Genomic DNA, 18,338 nt, shown 5'->3' with positions numbered 1-18,338 from the left:
ATTAGTTCATATGAATTGCTATCAATTTTGTAATATTTAAAAAATAAAAATAATTCATAAATTGCAGTATTATGAAAAAATTCTGAAAATATATTTAAAAAAATAATAAAAATACATTAACAAAGAAGCAAAATATATTTTAATATATTTATAAAATAAAAAAATATATATACATTCTTAATATAAACATTTTAAAACTAAATGTAAGCAGTTTTTATTGAAATGATTTCAAATATTTCAGAAAAACATATTTTTTTTATTTATTGACACATATTAATCCATAATAATATGTTCATTATATAAATTACATTCTCATATATTTATATAACACATTCATATACAGAAACATAAATAAAATATATTCTAAAATATGATAAATTATTTTCTGTATATGATCCTCTGTATATTGTTATTAAGTAACATATATATAAAAAAAAAATTAGATAAAATCAAAGATATCAAAATAAAAAGAACAGAACAGCGAACAAATAAATATTATATAAATAAATTATAGCATAAAAATAAATTAGAATATAACTCATTATTATAAATTATTTATTAAAAATAACAATAATTACGTAATATTTTATATGAAGTATTTAATTACAAGCATTTATTACTAATATATTTGTTTTTTTCAATTTTATGACCATTCTCTATCTTATATACACTTGTTTCAAATAAAACATTAAAATAAGGAATAATATATATATACTATAATATAACTTATGTCATTGGTAACAAGTTTAAATTGATTTTCAATGTCATTTTTTCAGCCTCTTAAAAAGTATTATAAATAATATATGGCCTTTTTTATTTTGTTTACTAAATAAATATTTATTATAATAAATGAGTTATTACCTTATAGATAAATGTATAAACAATCAAAAATATATATAATATATTTTTAATCTTTTTATTCGTATATATCTATCTAATATTACAGAAAAATAATTACAAATATTCAATAAATTTTGTTTCGTCTAATTTAACAAACTATTCCTTTACTTCCAATTATTATGTTCTTATTCTTTATTTCAATGGTATAATTTATTTTACATTTCTTTCAACTATATTGTATAAATAAGTTTGTTATAATTATTTCTTAATAAATTTTTCATATTTTATATAACTAACCAAACATATTTTTATTAATTAATACTTCTAAATATATATTTAAATAATTAAATGTTTATAAAATAAAATGATTCACATATATATGTGTTAGTAGATACATACAAATGAAAATATATGTATAATAAATTATACTATATTAAATCTATTAAATGGAATAATATATACTATAAATAAGGAAATTTTAGGTAATAGACATATATAATATTTAGTATAACAAGTATATTGTAATGATAAGAATATTTGAAATGTACAACAACAATTCAGTGTAATTTATATATTATTAATTCTCATTCTAATATACAATTCAGTAAATATAAAAACTTTTTAACAGAATAATAACACTATAATAGTCTATAACAATAATACATAGGAACAATAACAAAATATAATAAATAAAAACATACTGTGGGTAGTAATAACGATTTGGTTTACAGATAATTTATTCCAGGAAAAACGTAAAAATAAAAGGAATTTTATTATTTAAAATAGGTAAAATAATATCTACATTTACATATTTTAGTATTAAAAAAAAAAGAGGAAACAGAAATTTGCAGATTAATGACATTTTTAATGAATAATATTTATATTACAAGTTAGTGTAATTTATATGTATTGTTTTATTGTTAATATTTTGGTTTTTCCTTTACAAAGAGAATATTATTTTTACATAATAATATATACGTAACTTTGAATTAAAATTAAAATATTGTTAGGCTATATCAGCAGTTGTAACATATTTCCTTAAAGTAAAAGAAGTTACGAAAGTACAATATAAGTAGAAATATATTCGATTAAATTATTGTTTATATACATATTCTTATATTAATGATAATTTTATAATTTCCTTTTTTCAATATATATTAATTTACAATTACCCTACTGGTAAACAAAAATAACTAAATTTGTACTTTTATTTCTGATTGTTATATATAACGAATTAGAGTATTAATGTAGAACCATCATGGATAGTTGTTTTTCACAGGTAAGACTTAATAATTTATAATATGATTATATTTATGCATAATTTATTTATGAAAGAATGTTTTAATAAAATTAACTTACAAATTAAAGCTTAAATAATTAGTAGTAATTTTTTGGAATACAGTATTATAATTCCTATGGTAATCTATTTTACACAGTTATAAGAATACCAGCGTTTAAAAGGATTGAAAATGAAATAAAACGAAAAATTTTTTCCTTGATTAATGAAAATGATAAAGATAAATTTAGGAATGGATGCCTAAATTTGGCTGATTATCTTATTGCGAACAATAATCCACCAAAACATTATGAAGATTATAAAATAACGTGGAAAGGAGCACTAAACAATAAATTAAATGGTTATTACAAACAATTAAGTAAACATGGAGGATGCCCTTTGATTTTAGACGATATAGATAAAAAAATTTTAGAATTAAAATATGAAGAAATAAATTTCTGCGAAAAGAAAAAGATAGATTTTAATGAAATAAAACAGTTAAAAAGAGACCAAAAAAATTATGATACATATATAAGTAAGTGCAATGCATATAATAAGTGGATTCAACAAAAGAAGATTTATTTTAAGGAAAAGGAAACTCTTTTTAAAAAATGCTATAAAACAAAAGACCAAAAAAAAAAAAAAATAGAAAGTTCAGAAACGATATGCAATTTAATGAATCCTGAAACTTTCCAAGAATTATCTGAATGCCCATCATTACATGAATTATCAGCCAGTAAAACTACATCTGAAAAAGAAAATATAGATCCACAAACAAAAGCTGATGAAATAACTAATGATTCAAATACATCCCAAGATCCACAGGATCAATTGGAGATATCTCAATCTTCCGAAGGAACTGAAAATGTACATGTACCTAAAGATAATCAGGAAACTCAACAAGAATTACAATCCTCACCTTCGCCAGATGTTCACGTAAAAGTTCAAAATCCAGCATCTGAATCTTCATCCGTAGAAAGTGAAGCTACATCTACAAATGGTATACAAGTTAATGCACCACAATATTTTATAGATCACGACGTTTCAGTTCCATAAAGACCAACAATATATATACCATATTATCATACTTCTCACACCTCAGGTGAAAGCAATGATATTGAAATTTTGAGGTTACCTGGACAGCCAATACTTGATTCTCTCCCTCCTGCTTTACCTATACTCCAAAGAATACCAGGTGTCATTAACCATACTTATTATACAATTTTTTAAATAACTACGATAACTAATATGTATTTTTAAATTTATATTGTAGATCCAGAAGAAAATACTCATAACAAATACATATCATTTATATTAACAAGCTTTCTAGTTATAATCGTATTTACTATTTTTGTTAAAGTATAATAAAACTAAAATATTCATATATATTATAAACATTTGTATACTGTAATAATTTAATTTATGTATATGTTTTTCTTTTACTGTAGTATACTTTAATAGGAGGGTTTAAAAAAAAAAAAAGGATAAAAAGAGAACAAGCTAAATTCCTAAGAATACTACTACCTTCATTTTCTAACGAAAAAATAAAATTCTTAGCACAAGATTATACAGAACACTCGATATGCAATGACGAACAAATCATAAAAAAATTAAAAATTCATGAACATGACATGATAAAATACGTAAACTCGCCTAAGCAGAAAAAAGACAGAATTAAAACGATTATAGAAGTTCATATGGAAGTGCTCGAAGAATTAAGAAATGAAGAATGGGAATATAAAAAAGGAGAATTTTTAAAAATATGCATAGAACTGCTCGCAAAAAAAGAACATAGAACATATATTGGTTTGACTAATGAAGAATCTATGATAAAAAATAATAAAAGTATTAATGACTTTGAAAAACAACAAATTTTATTGAATAAATGGGTAAAAGAACATAAAAAAGTTTCTGAAAAATTGAAAAAAACAGATTGGTTTAATTATTTGAAATATGAATGGAAAAAAGAAAAAGATTCCATAAAAAAAAGTATGGAATTTAAAATGAATATTTCAAATGAAATTCAAAAAGGTTCTTTTTCAGAAAAAGAAAAAGATTTATGGAAAGATTGGATATTAAAAAAGCGTATTCACATAGAACAATACTTGGAACAAGAATGGTTTGAGGGATTGACACAAGAATTATTCATTATGTTAGATGAGTGTGTAAATGAAGACAATAAATATAATATATCAATACTCAATATGGAAGAACTACATAAAAAAGAAAATTATGAAGAATTATATAATTATATAAAAAAAAAATTACTAGAAAAACTGTGCATACTAGTATTCGTAATGGTATTGGAAGAATGCAAAAAAGAAGATTTTATAGAAAATGAAGAATCACATTTGGATAGTTCTATAAATGAATGGAAAACGGAAGTAAATTTAGAGCGAAAATCAGATATTATAAAAAAAATAAGTGATATTAATAATGATTTTTTAGAAAATAAAGAAAATAGAAAAATTCATACTTATATGGGGGACAAATGTTTTAGTAAGCAAATAGAAGACTGGATAAAGGAACATAATACACCCTCAAATTCGATATATAATGAGAGCAGCGTAGAATAATACTACTTAAATATAGAAAAATATATTTTATAAATTCATAATATACATCGAAAATATGTTAGGAGGATATATATGTATAATCAGATTACACATTTGAAATACATTTCATAAATTTTGCAAAACCTTAAGGAGTCAATGAAAAAAAGTTCGTAAAATAATGGATACCAAAATGGATAAAAGCATATATAAAATATAAACCTTTTAATATAGTTATTTTAAATATATTCAGAATATACATAATAATATATATTTATGTAATAATAACTAGTACAAAATTATATTAATAATTAATCCAATAAAAGCAGCAAATAGTTAATAAATGAATAAATATATATATGTATATATTAATATTAATATTAATATTTTCGGAAATTATTAAAGTACTAGTAGAAAATTAGGATTTTTAAAAATAAAAAAAAGCAAAAAAAATAATATTGCAATATTGTTTTTGAATTAATATGGCATTATTATATTAGTATATATATTTATATTTTATTCAATTACTCTTTAATATAGAGTTTTTTCCACATTTCCATAGATGCTTATTTGAATCCTTTGAACATTCCCTTTATACGACCGTTTCATGTTTAAACTAATATAAAAAACTTATTAAAAAAAAAAAATACTTTAAAACGTAATAAAACATAATGAAATTACACACATAATTTATATAATTATATATAATATAAAAAAAAATATACTATATAATGAATTAAATACCTCTTATTCTATTTTAAGTTAATGGGTATTCGCAGATAAAAGGTGTTTCTTTTTTATAAATATATAACCTTTCATTATTTATATATATCACTGTTTTTCTCTTGAATAATTTATTTATCCTTATAATTAAAATATCGCATTTAAAAATTCTATCTCTTAATAAATAATTTATATTTTTACATAAAATATTTCGTATCATATGTGCAACCTGTTCACATATATATTGAGAATATTAAAGTATTTTTTTTTTTTTTTTTTTGATGTATATAAATTTTTTAAATATATATTTAATTAAAAAATGAAATTATCAAAATTGTTAAAATGAAATGATAGTTAAAATATTATGAATATATAATGTTTTAACTTAACATCCATTTTATATTTTGCAAAAAGATATGAACATATAAATATAAAACTCATTTTTTGTTTTTTTCCATTTTTTTTTATTTCATTATTATAATTTAGTAATACTTTTATGAAAAAAGAAAAATAAAAGTCAAACATTAATAGACGTATAAAATGAATAGAATATAGTTGATATGTTTCCACGTTTTTTTAAAACCAAAGTGAAATGAAGGAATATACACATATTTTACAGAACTTTTAAAAAATATCATATATCTTTTTTGTTTTTTTTTTTTCTCTAAATCAAATTCATCATTTCATTTATATTATGTTATGATAACAAAAAATTTTCAGTGAACATTTTATGTTTTGTAGAGAATTTAAAAAATTTGGTATTCATCCTTTTCTTTTTTTTTGATTTTTTATAATTACAGAATAATATTTTTAATTTTTCATCCTACCTAATAAGATTATTGATCATTTGTTTTTTTTATATTATTTTTCTATTATGTCTATATATATAATGTAATTTATAAAATAAAATAATATTAATGTCATTATACGTAAATGTATAATCCATTTTGATATATAATAAGTTTTTACTTTAACATCATACGAAAAAAATAAGTATATTATAAATTTTTACTTAATGTATTGTATTAAGCAAGTACTATAATAACATAATATTGTGTATTGTTTGGAGAGTTTCATTATACAGAAATTTTATTAATAATTAAATTAGGAAAAAAAGATAATTTAATGATATGATTATAATTATTACTATCTAATAATACTTTCCTAACTGAAATATATATTCATCTTTGTAATAGAATAACCATATAATATATATAACAAATATGTTACTATATAGTAATAATATTTAATTAAAAAAATAATTATTTTTAGATATTGATATTAGCATTATCGTTGTTTCAACAATATTGAATAATTCAATAGAATCTAGATATACTTATTTTGTATTACCAGAAATAAATATATTGTTCTTTTAATGTATATTAGTTTAATACATATAGGGTTCTTTCTATTGAATACTTTTACACTTTATCATATAATATAAATATTATATGCATATTTTATTTATATAAATTATACATTACAACGATAATGAATATTTATGTTTTCTTTTATATTTTATTTTTTATATATGAAATAGTACTTGATAAATTTTTTAATATAACTTTAGTCTATTAAATCTATTGTGATTATACTAAAAATATATTGAATATTAAAAATAATAATAGAATATTTCCATACATAAACCTACAAATGTAGTTATGAATTAATATTAATCTCATAACAGCACAACAGTAATGCTTTGGAATTTATTAGGCATTTTGACAACAGGACTATTTTATTAAACGAAACGCATATATGAGTATTGAAAAATGATATAATATTGTTATAAATATAAAAATAAAATAACAGAGGATATCTTACGTAAAATAAATTTAAAAAATATTTATTTTAACCATTATAATAATCAGTTTTCTGTATTAACTTCTACATAGTTCACGAAGTAAAAAAAAAATCATTCTACTTAAGAACTTATAATAAAAACAATTTTAGTTTTTATGTAATTTTATATTTTTTTTTAAATATATTTAATTATATCATAAATATATTAGTACAATTAAAATATAATAATATACAAGTTATATATTTTACTAAATATATAATCTTAAGATATTTTACAATAATATGATATATAAGAAAAAAAAAAACTAATTTATTATTATTCTCTGAGATCTTTGAAATATACGTTTATATATAGTACAACATATAAGACACATAATAGGGATAAATAAAATAGCAGTGAAATAAGCGAAATTGAAAAATTTTATGATATTTTTTTTATCAATTATTTTACAATATTGGGAAAGTAGAACAAAAGCCATAAATTTATTTTTTAATTGGGCTTGTTATATTTTGTCTGTAAATATAAATTTTAGTTAATATATTAATTTATATTTTTTATTAGTCACATGTATAAATAAAATTCACTAATATATTTTACTAAAAGCTTTAGGCATAAATTTTTTTTTTTTTTTTATTTAATTTATAATTTTAATTAATCTACTCTGTAATAATATCTAATTTTTGTTAATATAATTGTTATATTTGAAATATAATCATATATATTATACTAAATCAAATGTTATAAAGATTAAACTGAAACTTTAGCTTCTTGTGTAATAGTATGAAAAAAAATAAGAGATTGTTTTAAATTATACGATAATGTCTATCTCTAGAATAATATGTTTATACTTAAAATATTATTTTTAAGCGAGATATTTTTAATTAAACGAAATAGTTTTTACTTTCATGTATTATAAAACTATTTAACTTGTATTTATTTTTCATTTATGAAAAGTTATAATTTCACTAAAAATCATGAAATTGAGATTTTTAAAGAACCCATATATTATTATAACATATTTTAAATATTAACTGTAATAATTTGAAAGGTACCATTTTAACACTAAAATAAAAATAAAAGGGAAAATTATATATTTATAAAATAAATAATATTTATAGTATTTTAAAAGGTAAAAAAGGACTTTTATATAGATAATCGAATATAATTCGCAATATGTATATGAGAATGCAGTAAAGTTAATTTATTTTTTTCTATATCATATAAGTACATTTATATAATTTTCACACGAACAAAAATTAAAGGGAAGAATATTTATTACTATAATTCTATTCTAGATACAATATAGAAATTATGTTTTTCATATTATTATGCTTAAATTAAAAGTTTTTATATTGTACTGTACAAACTATACAAACTTATATTAATTTTAACCAAAAATTAAAGTGGTGATTTTATTAAGAATTGTTTTCTTAAATTCTATATACAACAAAAAAGAATGCACCACATATAAACTTAAAGCGTAACATTTTTTCACTTAGATAAATATCAATATTATATTAATTTAACTTTTGCTATTTCATTCACATGTATTTATATAAAATGTAGGGGGAAAGCGTAAGATTTATTTTTTTTTATAATATTTATATATATCATAATATTTCGTTAATTTGTTGTTATATCAATGAAATATCTATTTTTATTCATTAAAATAAAAATTTACGAATATATATTATTATTAGTAGTAGTATTTTTTATTTTATTTTTTTTATTTTTAGAATAATTCCGTGGAATTATATCTTCAGTATAAAATGGAATATGAGGGGATTAGTTAAAATGTTAAAAGTGATAGTATAAGTCCTGGACAAATTTTTTCTAATACTAAATATAATTCTTTAGATATTTCTAATACTAATTTTATTGCATTATGTCAACAGATTGGTAGATATTTTATTGAAATTAAGGATAAATATTATTCGGATAATATCAAACGTCATAAATACTTGAATTACCTGATAAATTCAAAAAAAAAAAATAAAAAGAATAATAGTTACATTTAAATTAACTCCTTTAGAGGTGTTTCGTCTAAATTAGATAATATAGGCATACAAGAAATAAAAGAAATTGATACTGAATCTTTAACAAAGCTTGAATAAATATACGGTTATTATGAAGATTTTAGCAAATTTAATGATAAAAAAGAGGATTCTGGTGATATAATTTGTGGTAATATTAAGAAATGTTATAACCTTTACAAGAATAATTGTAAAAAACATCAAAAATGTAGTTAAAATGCTTTTTGCGTGGATTTAATCAATTGTAAAAAAGTATTTGATAATAAAATTCACAAGGTAGCTCCTTGTACTGGTTTATCACATATTTATCACCTATGCAAGTAAAATATATATTTTCTGTCAGTTTATCCAAAGCGGTCGAATTGCTAGCAACATTCTCTTTATTTTTTTTATATAAAGTTAATAAGAAATTATAGTCAATAACGTGAATATTCTAACACAATGAGTATGCCCATTTTTACAAAAATTTACAAGCACAAAACTTTAATATATTTAGGTATATATACTTGTTTTGTTTCATACAGTTTACTTTATTGAAATCATGCTTATGTAATAGCTTAGTTGCGAAAAAAATAGTTAAACGTAAAGAAAAAAGAGAATCCTTACAAAATATATATAAAGAAGTATATAGAAAATATAAAGGAAGTTCTCATAGTATAGGGTATCAACAACAATGAGATACATGATACAAAAATTACATTTTATATTATTTGCAATACAAAATCTAATACTTAGAGGTGCACAAGTTACAAATAAGAAAATATTTCTTAATAAATAAGATAAAAAAAATTAGAAATGTATACATGCGCATTAAAATTAAAAAAAAAACTACACAACAATTATTCAAACAAAGGGTTAACATAAATACAGTACTACTGTTTGAGTCAGTAACAAAAGGTCCACTTAAATATTAATTTTTCTTTAGAATTAAAACCACATAATTTTAAGGTATAAATATATAGCACAAGATTGTGAAATAAATAATGATTTTAGTATACATTAATATATAGAACTGTTTATAAAATTTGTATTAAAATAAGAAGAGAAGAAAAAGAAGCTTTAAAAAAAACACCAGTAATATTTTTATCCAAATAAAAAAATAAAATTCATAAAATAAAAATATTATTTAAAAATTTAAAAGAATATATATATATTATTTATATCTTTAAAGTTTCCTTATCATTTATCTACTTGCCGATAAATAGAATTAAACATTTAAAATAATATGCAATAAGTTTAGTAATGTAGTTTTTGTATGGTATATATTCTATGTAACACTGTAAAAAGGTTATTTATATATGTAATTAAGAGTTATTTATTCGACTCAATCTCTAATATATATAGCAAAACTATTAATATTTAGTTTATAATTCATATATATATTCTTTCGAAGCATTATACTTTATTTTCCTTTTCTCCTCTAATATATTTTATACATATAACATCCGAAGTAGTAAGCAAATCTGTATATGATAAATAATAAACATATATAAATTTATTATATAATTATAAAATTTACTCTAAAGTAAATTATAAAAGTAACAAATCTCATATATATTAATATAATTCATTTTTATTTACTTTATAGTAAGGAAAAAATAGAACAATTACTTCCTTAAATGTAATATCATGTAACATTATAGTACGTTAAGAATAAAAAGAAATTGAGCAGAAATCTACTTTTATTCAAGTTTCTAATTGAATTCCATTATTTTGAACTCCATGGAACTCAATATATATACATTATTATACATATTACATTTTAAAAAATCAGACACTTTTTTTGCTACATTTAAAAACTTCAGATACATTTCTAATAACCAAATTATAAATTTCAGAATAGGAATTAATATTAATTATTCTGCATATCTATGTGGTATCTTGTATTTTACCATATATCTGCAATTTTGTTACTAATATAGATATGGAAATGATCAGATTACTCATAATATCACATTCAAAATAATAAAACAAAAATATTTTTCGTTGAAACTATTTCATGTCATTTTAAATATTAGCATGTTCGTATTAAAAGGATAAACGAACATATATTTGAAATAAGGAGATAATTAATTTTATGTTTTATAATAATAGTTTTATAGTAATCATAAATTTAATTCGGAAAAAAGAGTTCACCATACGCTTCCAGATTATAATAAACATAAAAATACTATATAGTTTATAATATTTATTTAATTATAGATTTTAATTTTACTACATATATTATATATATTATATATATTATATATATATATATATATATACATTTTGTACATCATTATGTACATAATTAATAAAATTATAAAAATATTATTGTAACATTTTGTTCCTAATTAATTTATGTAATGTCATCTTTCAATGTTTTTAACATAATTAATCTATATAAACTATTTACTCAGCTCACAAATTCATCATACTTTTAATAATGTATTTTCTATAATAAAATAATTTTAGTAACAAAAGAATTGCTTTCATTTAAATAATAAAAATATAGGATTTAAAAATATAAAAATTTTGTTAAAGATTAAAATTTTTTTTTCTTATAATATATATTCTTTTTTAATATATGAATAAAAATATATTTCATTTTCTTAAAACAATGAAGTTTATTTTTTTCTCTTTATAAATTAATTATATACTTATAGGATACATAATCTTATTAAATAAAATAAAATAGTATCATGGATAAAAATAAAATATTAATCCTAATTACCAAAGAAATAATATTTTATAAGAATATTATTTTATTATACATTTCTAATTCCCTAAGTACACCGTTAAAAAAACAAAATCAAACTTCTTACAACAATTATTAATAACAATTTATGTGTTATGCCATATTTCTATTAAAAATTATTTATATAACAAATATTATGTTTATATTGGAGTAAAATATATATAAATCGTTGTAATATAATATATACATTACTTTACATTAAATACAAAAAAAAAATATTAATTTTTAATGTAAAGTTCATCATATAATTTCTTAAGTATGTCTACAGATAATTATATTATTCTTCTAGAATATAAAATACAATACAAGTACTTTTCGTTTAAAACGGAAATTCTAACACTTCTTCATTAATATTATATATTAATTTTAACTCACATATATATGTTTCTTATAAGAATCTAATTATATACAGAAATGCATATATTACATGATGTTATTTTATTTTGTTTCAACAATAATTTATAATAAAAAATCACAATCATTAATGCATTCAAATTTACCAACAAACAAAGAACATAATTTGTGAGTATTAATTATAAGGATTACGTTATAAATCCATGTACATCAATAAAATTATATAAACAATATGTATGTTTATTAAGTATATAAACTAAAGATATTACATATAACGTTTCATATAAATAAGTCATATAAAAAACATGTATCTTGTTATTTACCTTACTCATACATCGCTTTAATTCTGTTATATTTTTCGTTATTTCTTAAAATTTTAGGAATTACTATTACAAGTATAACAACTAATATAATGATAATTGTGCTAAATGCTATTAAAAAAAAATTATATTTTGCCTGACCTAAACATTTTTCTATAAATGTCCACACAGCATTCATATGTGGTAATCCTTTAATCGCATCTCCTGCATTTTGTAATAGCTTTAATCCTTGTAATATGGGTAAAACTATTCCCAGCAATAAAAAAAGTAAACATATGGCACTTCCAAATCTGTAATTTTTAAATTTTATTTTTTTTAAAGATATATCACTAATTCTCCTCTTTTTTTCTAGAAAAGCATCATAATCTTTTTTTCTTATTAATTTTTTTTCAAAGTGAAAATGTTTTCCATCAAATATTCCATTATTGTAATCTATAACTTCTGTATAGTACTGAGCTTTATTTAATAAACTTTTGTTTGATTTCGTGGTTTTTTCTTTATTCCATTTTTTATTATTAGTTATATATTTATTTTCTTTTTTATCATTATTTGGAAAAAATTCGTTTAAATATATGTTATTTGAATCTTTATCCTTTTTACATTTTGCTAGTAATCGATAATTTCTTTTGTCTAATATTCTACACTGCATAAAATTCTCACCTACAAATTTGTTAAAAGTTAACTAAAAAAAAACATTATTATTCAAATGAACAAATATTTTAATTGTAAAAAACGGTATTAATAAAAACAAAACACGGAAATTAAGTATAATACAATAACATAACTAATATTATCATACCCCATCATGGTTAAAAGATAAAATCCTCTTTAAAAAAGTAAAAGTAGTTATTATAATAAATAAAATTGGGTTAATTTTTAGTTCCATATTATATATCTATAATATTATAAAATACAAACTAATGAATAAATAATAACATAATATTTTTTATTATTAATACTTTTTGATTTTTAGTAAGATATTAATAAAATATATACAACTATAATGTACAATTAAACAACTACATATAAAAAGATATATAATAATGTATTATATATTTTTTACCTAAATGTTATATAAAAACAAATTGTATCATTAAAATAAAAGAATTTGAATTCATTCTTAAATATACAATATATATGATTTAACTTTTTATTTAATGTTGTATTAAATATTTTTTATCATATGAAAATATTTAGTTTATAAGCAATAGAGAATGTATAGAATATATATATATAATACGCTCCTTTATATATTAAAACGCTTATTAAGGATACTAAGGAATTTATCCTGTTTGTAATGCTAATTTTACAAGCATCATTTTTTAGAACAAGTATATTTTATTCTTAATAAATATTCATTATTAAAGCGTAAAATAACAAATAAAGAAAATATTTTGTGTTGTGTTAATTATAATCCATAGTTTAGATTCCTCTTATTCATAAGCAGTTTTTTTGATATTCTAAATATAATTAAAAAAATATAATTTATAATGTAATATCTAATATACGAGAAAATATATTCATAAAGAAATCCAAGAAATAATTTCTTATGATTATGCATTTATTTTTGTAAATTATAATTTTTATAAATAAGTCACTGTTTAATTGTAAATAAAATATTTTTAAATTTATCCATTTTTTTTTTTTTTTTTTCCTTATTAATTTATATTTTAAATAATGTAATTCAATTAGAAAAAAAGAAAATCCTAAAATTACAAGAGAATTATTCCTTACATATACACGTATACGTAATATTTTCATGTAATAACATATTTTAACGAATTTTAATAATACTTTATATTAAAACAAAAAAAATTATTATTTCTTCCTAAATAATTAATGAAACGTTCATTGCTGTAATAAATTTTGTAATATATATATAAAGAAAAATATATTTATAAACGTATTATAAAATTTTTATTTTAATATTTTTAAAAATTACACTTTCATTAAAATAAAATAATTTAAATTTATTCTTAATTATACTATGTATATTATTAAATTATTTCATCGAGTGTACTAATTAAATAGTATTTTTACAAATCCTTTTCTTAATAAACTAAGGGAAAAAAATTTTATTCCATATTATTTTGAAATATTGAGTTCCCATAAAATGTACAACATATAGAATACATATATAGTATGTTTATCTATTATTAAAATATTAATTACAAATTATATAAATATTATCCTAATAATAATTAAATATTATAAACATTATATTTCACTCCTTATTATTAAGGAAAAATATCAATTATTATAACAATAAAATAATAAAAAAAAATTCAATGAAAAAAAATATAATATTATGTTTCTTAAATTATAACATATGATCCAATTACTCCTTCAATTAATATATTATTTTTTTAGCTTATAATATATTTAAAAAATTATATTTACTTTATTCTACCTAATATATGATTTAGTATCTATTTTAAAGTCAAATTAAGACTTTTGTTTTATATTCGTACCATAATTTTTAAAAGTTGTAATCTTTGCGTTCAAGTGGTATTACGTAATTTTAATGAAAATTATTTATAATCATGTACTAAATTTTTTATTATTATTTTTTTTTTTACTATATATATTCAGATGTAACAATAATATAATAAAAAAGAAAAAAATAAAATACCTATTGCTATAATAGAACTGTTACGTATATAAATGGTTATATATTTTTTTTGAATGAAATAAAATATTTGAATATATTACATTAGTCTGTAAAATTAACAAAAAATTAAAAAATTATTGATGTTTTAATTAAAATGTATATTAGATATATATTCGCTTTCCTAGGAATAACCGCTTGTACATCATAATATCTTATTCCCTTTTAACTTGAGTATGCTTTTTACAAAGAAATAATTATGAACGAGACATTTTATTTATATAAAAATATTTTTTAAAAGTGTATTTAAGTGTAATAACTAAAAAATATATTAAATTTATGTTTTTGTGTTCATTTATATCTATATAAAATTAATTTTAACAAATAAAAATATTCAAAAAACCATTCCATAACCAAATTTCTGTATTAGATATATTAAATGAAACAAAGCGAAAAAATATATAATTTTTTACATACAAATTTTTAAAAATTATCTAACAAATAATAATCATTTTATTTATAAATTATCTATAAAAATATAATTGTTTTTTCTTTATTATTATGTTTAATAAATTGTAATTATTTTGAATATGTTATTAATTGTTTCTATAAACTACTTATATTTTCATATATATTTAAAATGTTTTCAAACTTTTACACATTACATAATTGTAGACAATCTTAAAAAATAGAATATATATAAAAATATTTAAATACATTTTAACCTATTATTTCAGAAAAAAATAAAATTAGATTCATTACAGATAAAGACCATTTTTATTTTCATAGATATATAAAACACATTATGAGATATACAATCATTAAAAACAAAACAAAACAATTCCTTAATATAACACATTTATCTGCAATTAACTTAAACTAATTTCTTTTATTGTTTTGTAATAAAAAAAAATTAACAAATTATATATTCTATATATTTTCAATATAATATATATTTAAGTAGAATTTCCAAAATTATCTTTAATATCGCAGCAAAATACATTAATAATAAATTAAATTCTTTTAGCTCTTCTTTTAATTTTAAACATTTATAATTTTAATTTAAAAAACTATTAAAAGTAATCAATATTTAATATATATATTATTTAATTATATACTTTTTTTTTTTCTTTTAATCCATCCCCAAACATCTGCACCCTTTTCAAAAAGGGATTAACAAAAAATATATTCTATAAAACATATTTCATAAAAGATATTTTATATATTATACTTTTACTAATTACAAATATGTATATGTAAATGCAACAAAACAGATTCACATTCTTACATAAATTATAAAATAGGACATATTTATAGTTAATATAAATCTAATAATACATTTTAATAATTACTTCCATAAATAATAATTTTAGACTTCAGCTGCAGAAAAATACGAAGTATCACATATTATATTTATAAATTAACATACTATTTCAATATATGTATGTAAATTATCCTATTATATATTAATTTTATCTCAAAAAAATTTATTTCTCATAAAAACCTACTTACATATAAAAGAATCGAAAATGCGGCATTAAACAGAGATAACATATTAATGAACACATTTAAAAAAATTAAAACATTTATATTCACAAAAAAAATTAAGACATATTCTTTTACAGTTGAATATATTTATCGGTATATTTATGTAAATTTACCTATAAAATTTATACTGTTTTGAGAATATTTATTAGGAATATCACTAAAGATAATATATATTAGTTCTTATTGGGTATTTCTTTTTAAAAAGAATAATATCTCTTACTATTCATTTTATCTTTTTCGGAACTTAATTTTTTCATATTTTTTAACTTTTTTATGATAATAAATAATCCCTAATATTAATGTGAAACCCAATATAACGAACGGTATGAAATATATTAGAATACCAAATAAATGCCATAATACGTGTTTTTCACTAACTGTACTCAATGTTGCATTAAAAGCAGATTTCCAAAAACCTTGGAACTTTTTCAATATTTCTAAAAAGCTTTTCAGAGAACCATTAGCCAAGCTATCTAAATAGGTAGAAACCCCTAATGCACCCCATAACCCCTTATTCTTATCAATCAAACCCCATGATAAATCTATTAAGAGTATGATTAAAAACAGTGAAAAAAATAATAAAGGTAAAGTAAAACGTAATCTGTATTTTTTAAGCATTATTTTTTTGTACATCTTATCACTAATTGATCTGTTTTTTTTAAGAAAATTCTCATAATCGAGTTCCTTGAATATTTTTTTTTCCAAATGGGAATATTTTTTGGTTTCAAATGTACAAGATTTTTTATTCATATCTTTTTTACGACTTCTTGTTATACTTGGTGAACATCCATTTGATTTATTTACTTTGCTTTGCAACCCTTCCTCACTGTTACATATATCTCTTTTGTTGGTCAAACCAATATTTGGCATTTGTTCTTTTGTAAATATATCCTTTGAATCGATATTATACTTATATCCTAGTAATCGACAATTTCTTGCTTCAAATTCCTTCGCACAATTGCAATACTTATTCAATGGCATGTCAAACATGCCCTAAAAAAAAATGTAAATATTTTTTATTTAATTGTATTAATAATACAGAGGTAAAAAAAAGGTATTAATACAGAAAAAAACTAAAAAATATTATGATTTCAAATATCCTTAAATGATATTTTCATACAACATCACTGTTAAAATGAAGCACCCAAGATAATAGGATAAGCTCAACAATATTAAAAAGTAAGAGGATCTTTGTTTTTCGTTCCATGATACAGATATTTAATATCATAATATAATCAATAAAGAAGAAGTTAATAATAATAGAATATACTTCTAATGATAAAACGAAATATTTAAAATAATAAAAAAAAATTTATTATTTCTGTATAAATATATAATAAAATATATATAACTATAATATACGTTACATGTTCTATAACCAAAGTTAATTTTTAAAATGCATTATGTAATATTTATCTTAATTTTATTAAAAAAAAAAATAACTTTCTCTGAAATCATATAATTCGATTTAATACATATATATTTAAAATATATAATTTAAATATTCAGTGTAGTGTTATAATGATATAATATTTTTATTAAC

At 18.8% G+C, this 18,338-nt stretch overlaps 3 protein-coding genes across 3 annotated transcripts; 1 reads left to right on the top strand and 2 right to left on the bottom strand.

Moving 5' to 3' along the window:
• Window positions 1–2,098: 2,098 nt before the first annotated feature.
• MKS88_000259 (STP1 protein) lies at window positions 2,099–4,692 on the top strand (the record flags this gene model as incomplete). Its single annotated transcript, XM_067219367.1, has 4 exons — window positions 2,099–2,119; window positions 2,243–3,116; window positions 3,219–3,311; window positions 3,578–4,692. 4 exons carry the CDS (start codon window positions 2,099–2,101, stop codon window positions 4,690–4,692), a joined length of 2,103 nt encoding a protein of 700 aa, XP_067070297.1.
• A 7,951-nt stretch (window positions 4,693–12,643) lies between these two features.
• On the bottom strand, window positions 12,644–13,525 carry MKS88_000258 (uncharacterized protein; the record flags this gene model as incomplete). The annotated part of the gene is made up of 2 exons (XM_067219365.1): window positions 12,644–13,321; window positions 13,439–13,525. 2 exons carry the CDS (start codon window positions 13,523–13,525, stop codon window positions 12,644–12,646), a joined length of 765 nt encoding a protein of 254 aa, XP_067070296.1.
• Window positions 13,526–17,023: 3,498 nt separating this feature from the next.
• Window positions 17,024–18,002, bottom strand: MKS88_000257 (uncharacterized protein; the record flags this gene model as incomplete). Its single annotated transcript, XM_067219364.1, has 2 exons — window positions 17,024–17,788; window positions 17,916–18,002. The coding sequence occupies 2 exons, from the start codon at window positions 18,000–18,002 to the stop codon at window positions 17,024–17,026; spliced, it is 852 nt and encodes a 283-aa protein (XP_067070295.1).
• Between the last annotated feature and the right edge of the window lie 336 nt (window positions 18,003–18,338).

This window comes from Plasmodium brasilianum (genome assembly GCF_023973825.1).
Source record: "Plasmodium brasilianum strain Bolivian I chromosome Unknown PB_00_11, whole genome shotgun sequence".
Classification (NCBI taxonomy): Eukaryota; Apicomplexa; class Aconoidasida; order Haemosporida; family Plasmodiidae; genus Plasmodium; species Plasmodium brasilianum.
This window is presented reverse-complemented; position numbering and strand designations above follow the sequence as displayed.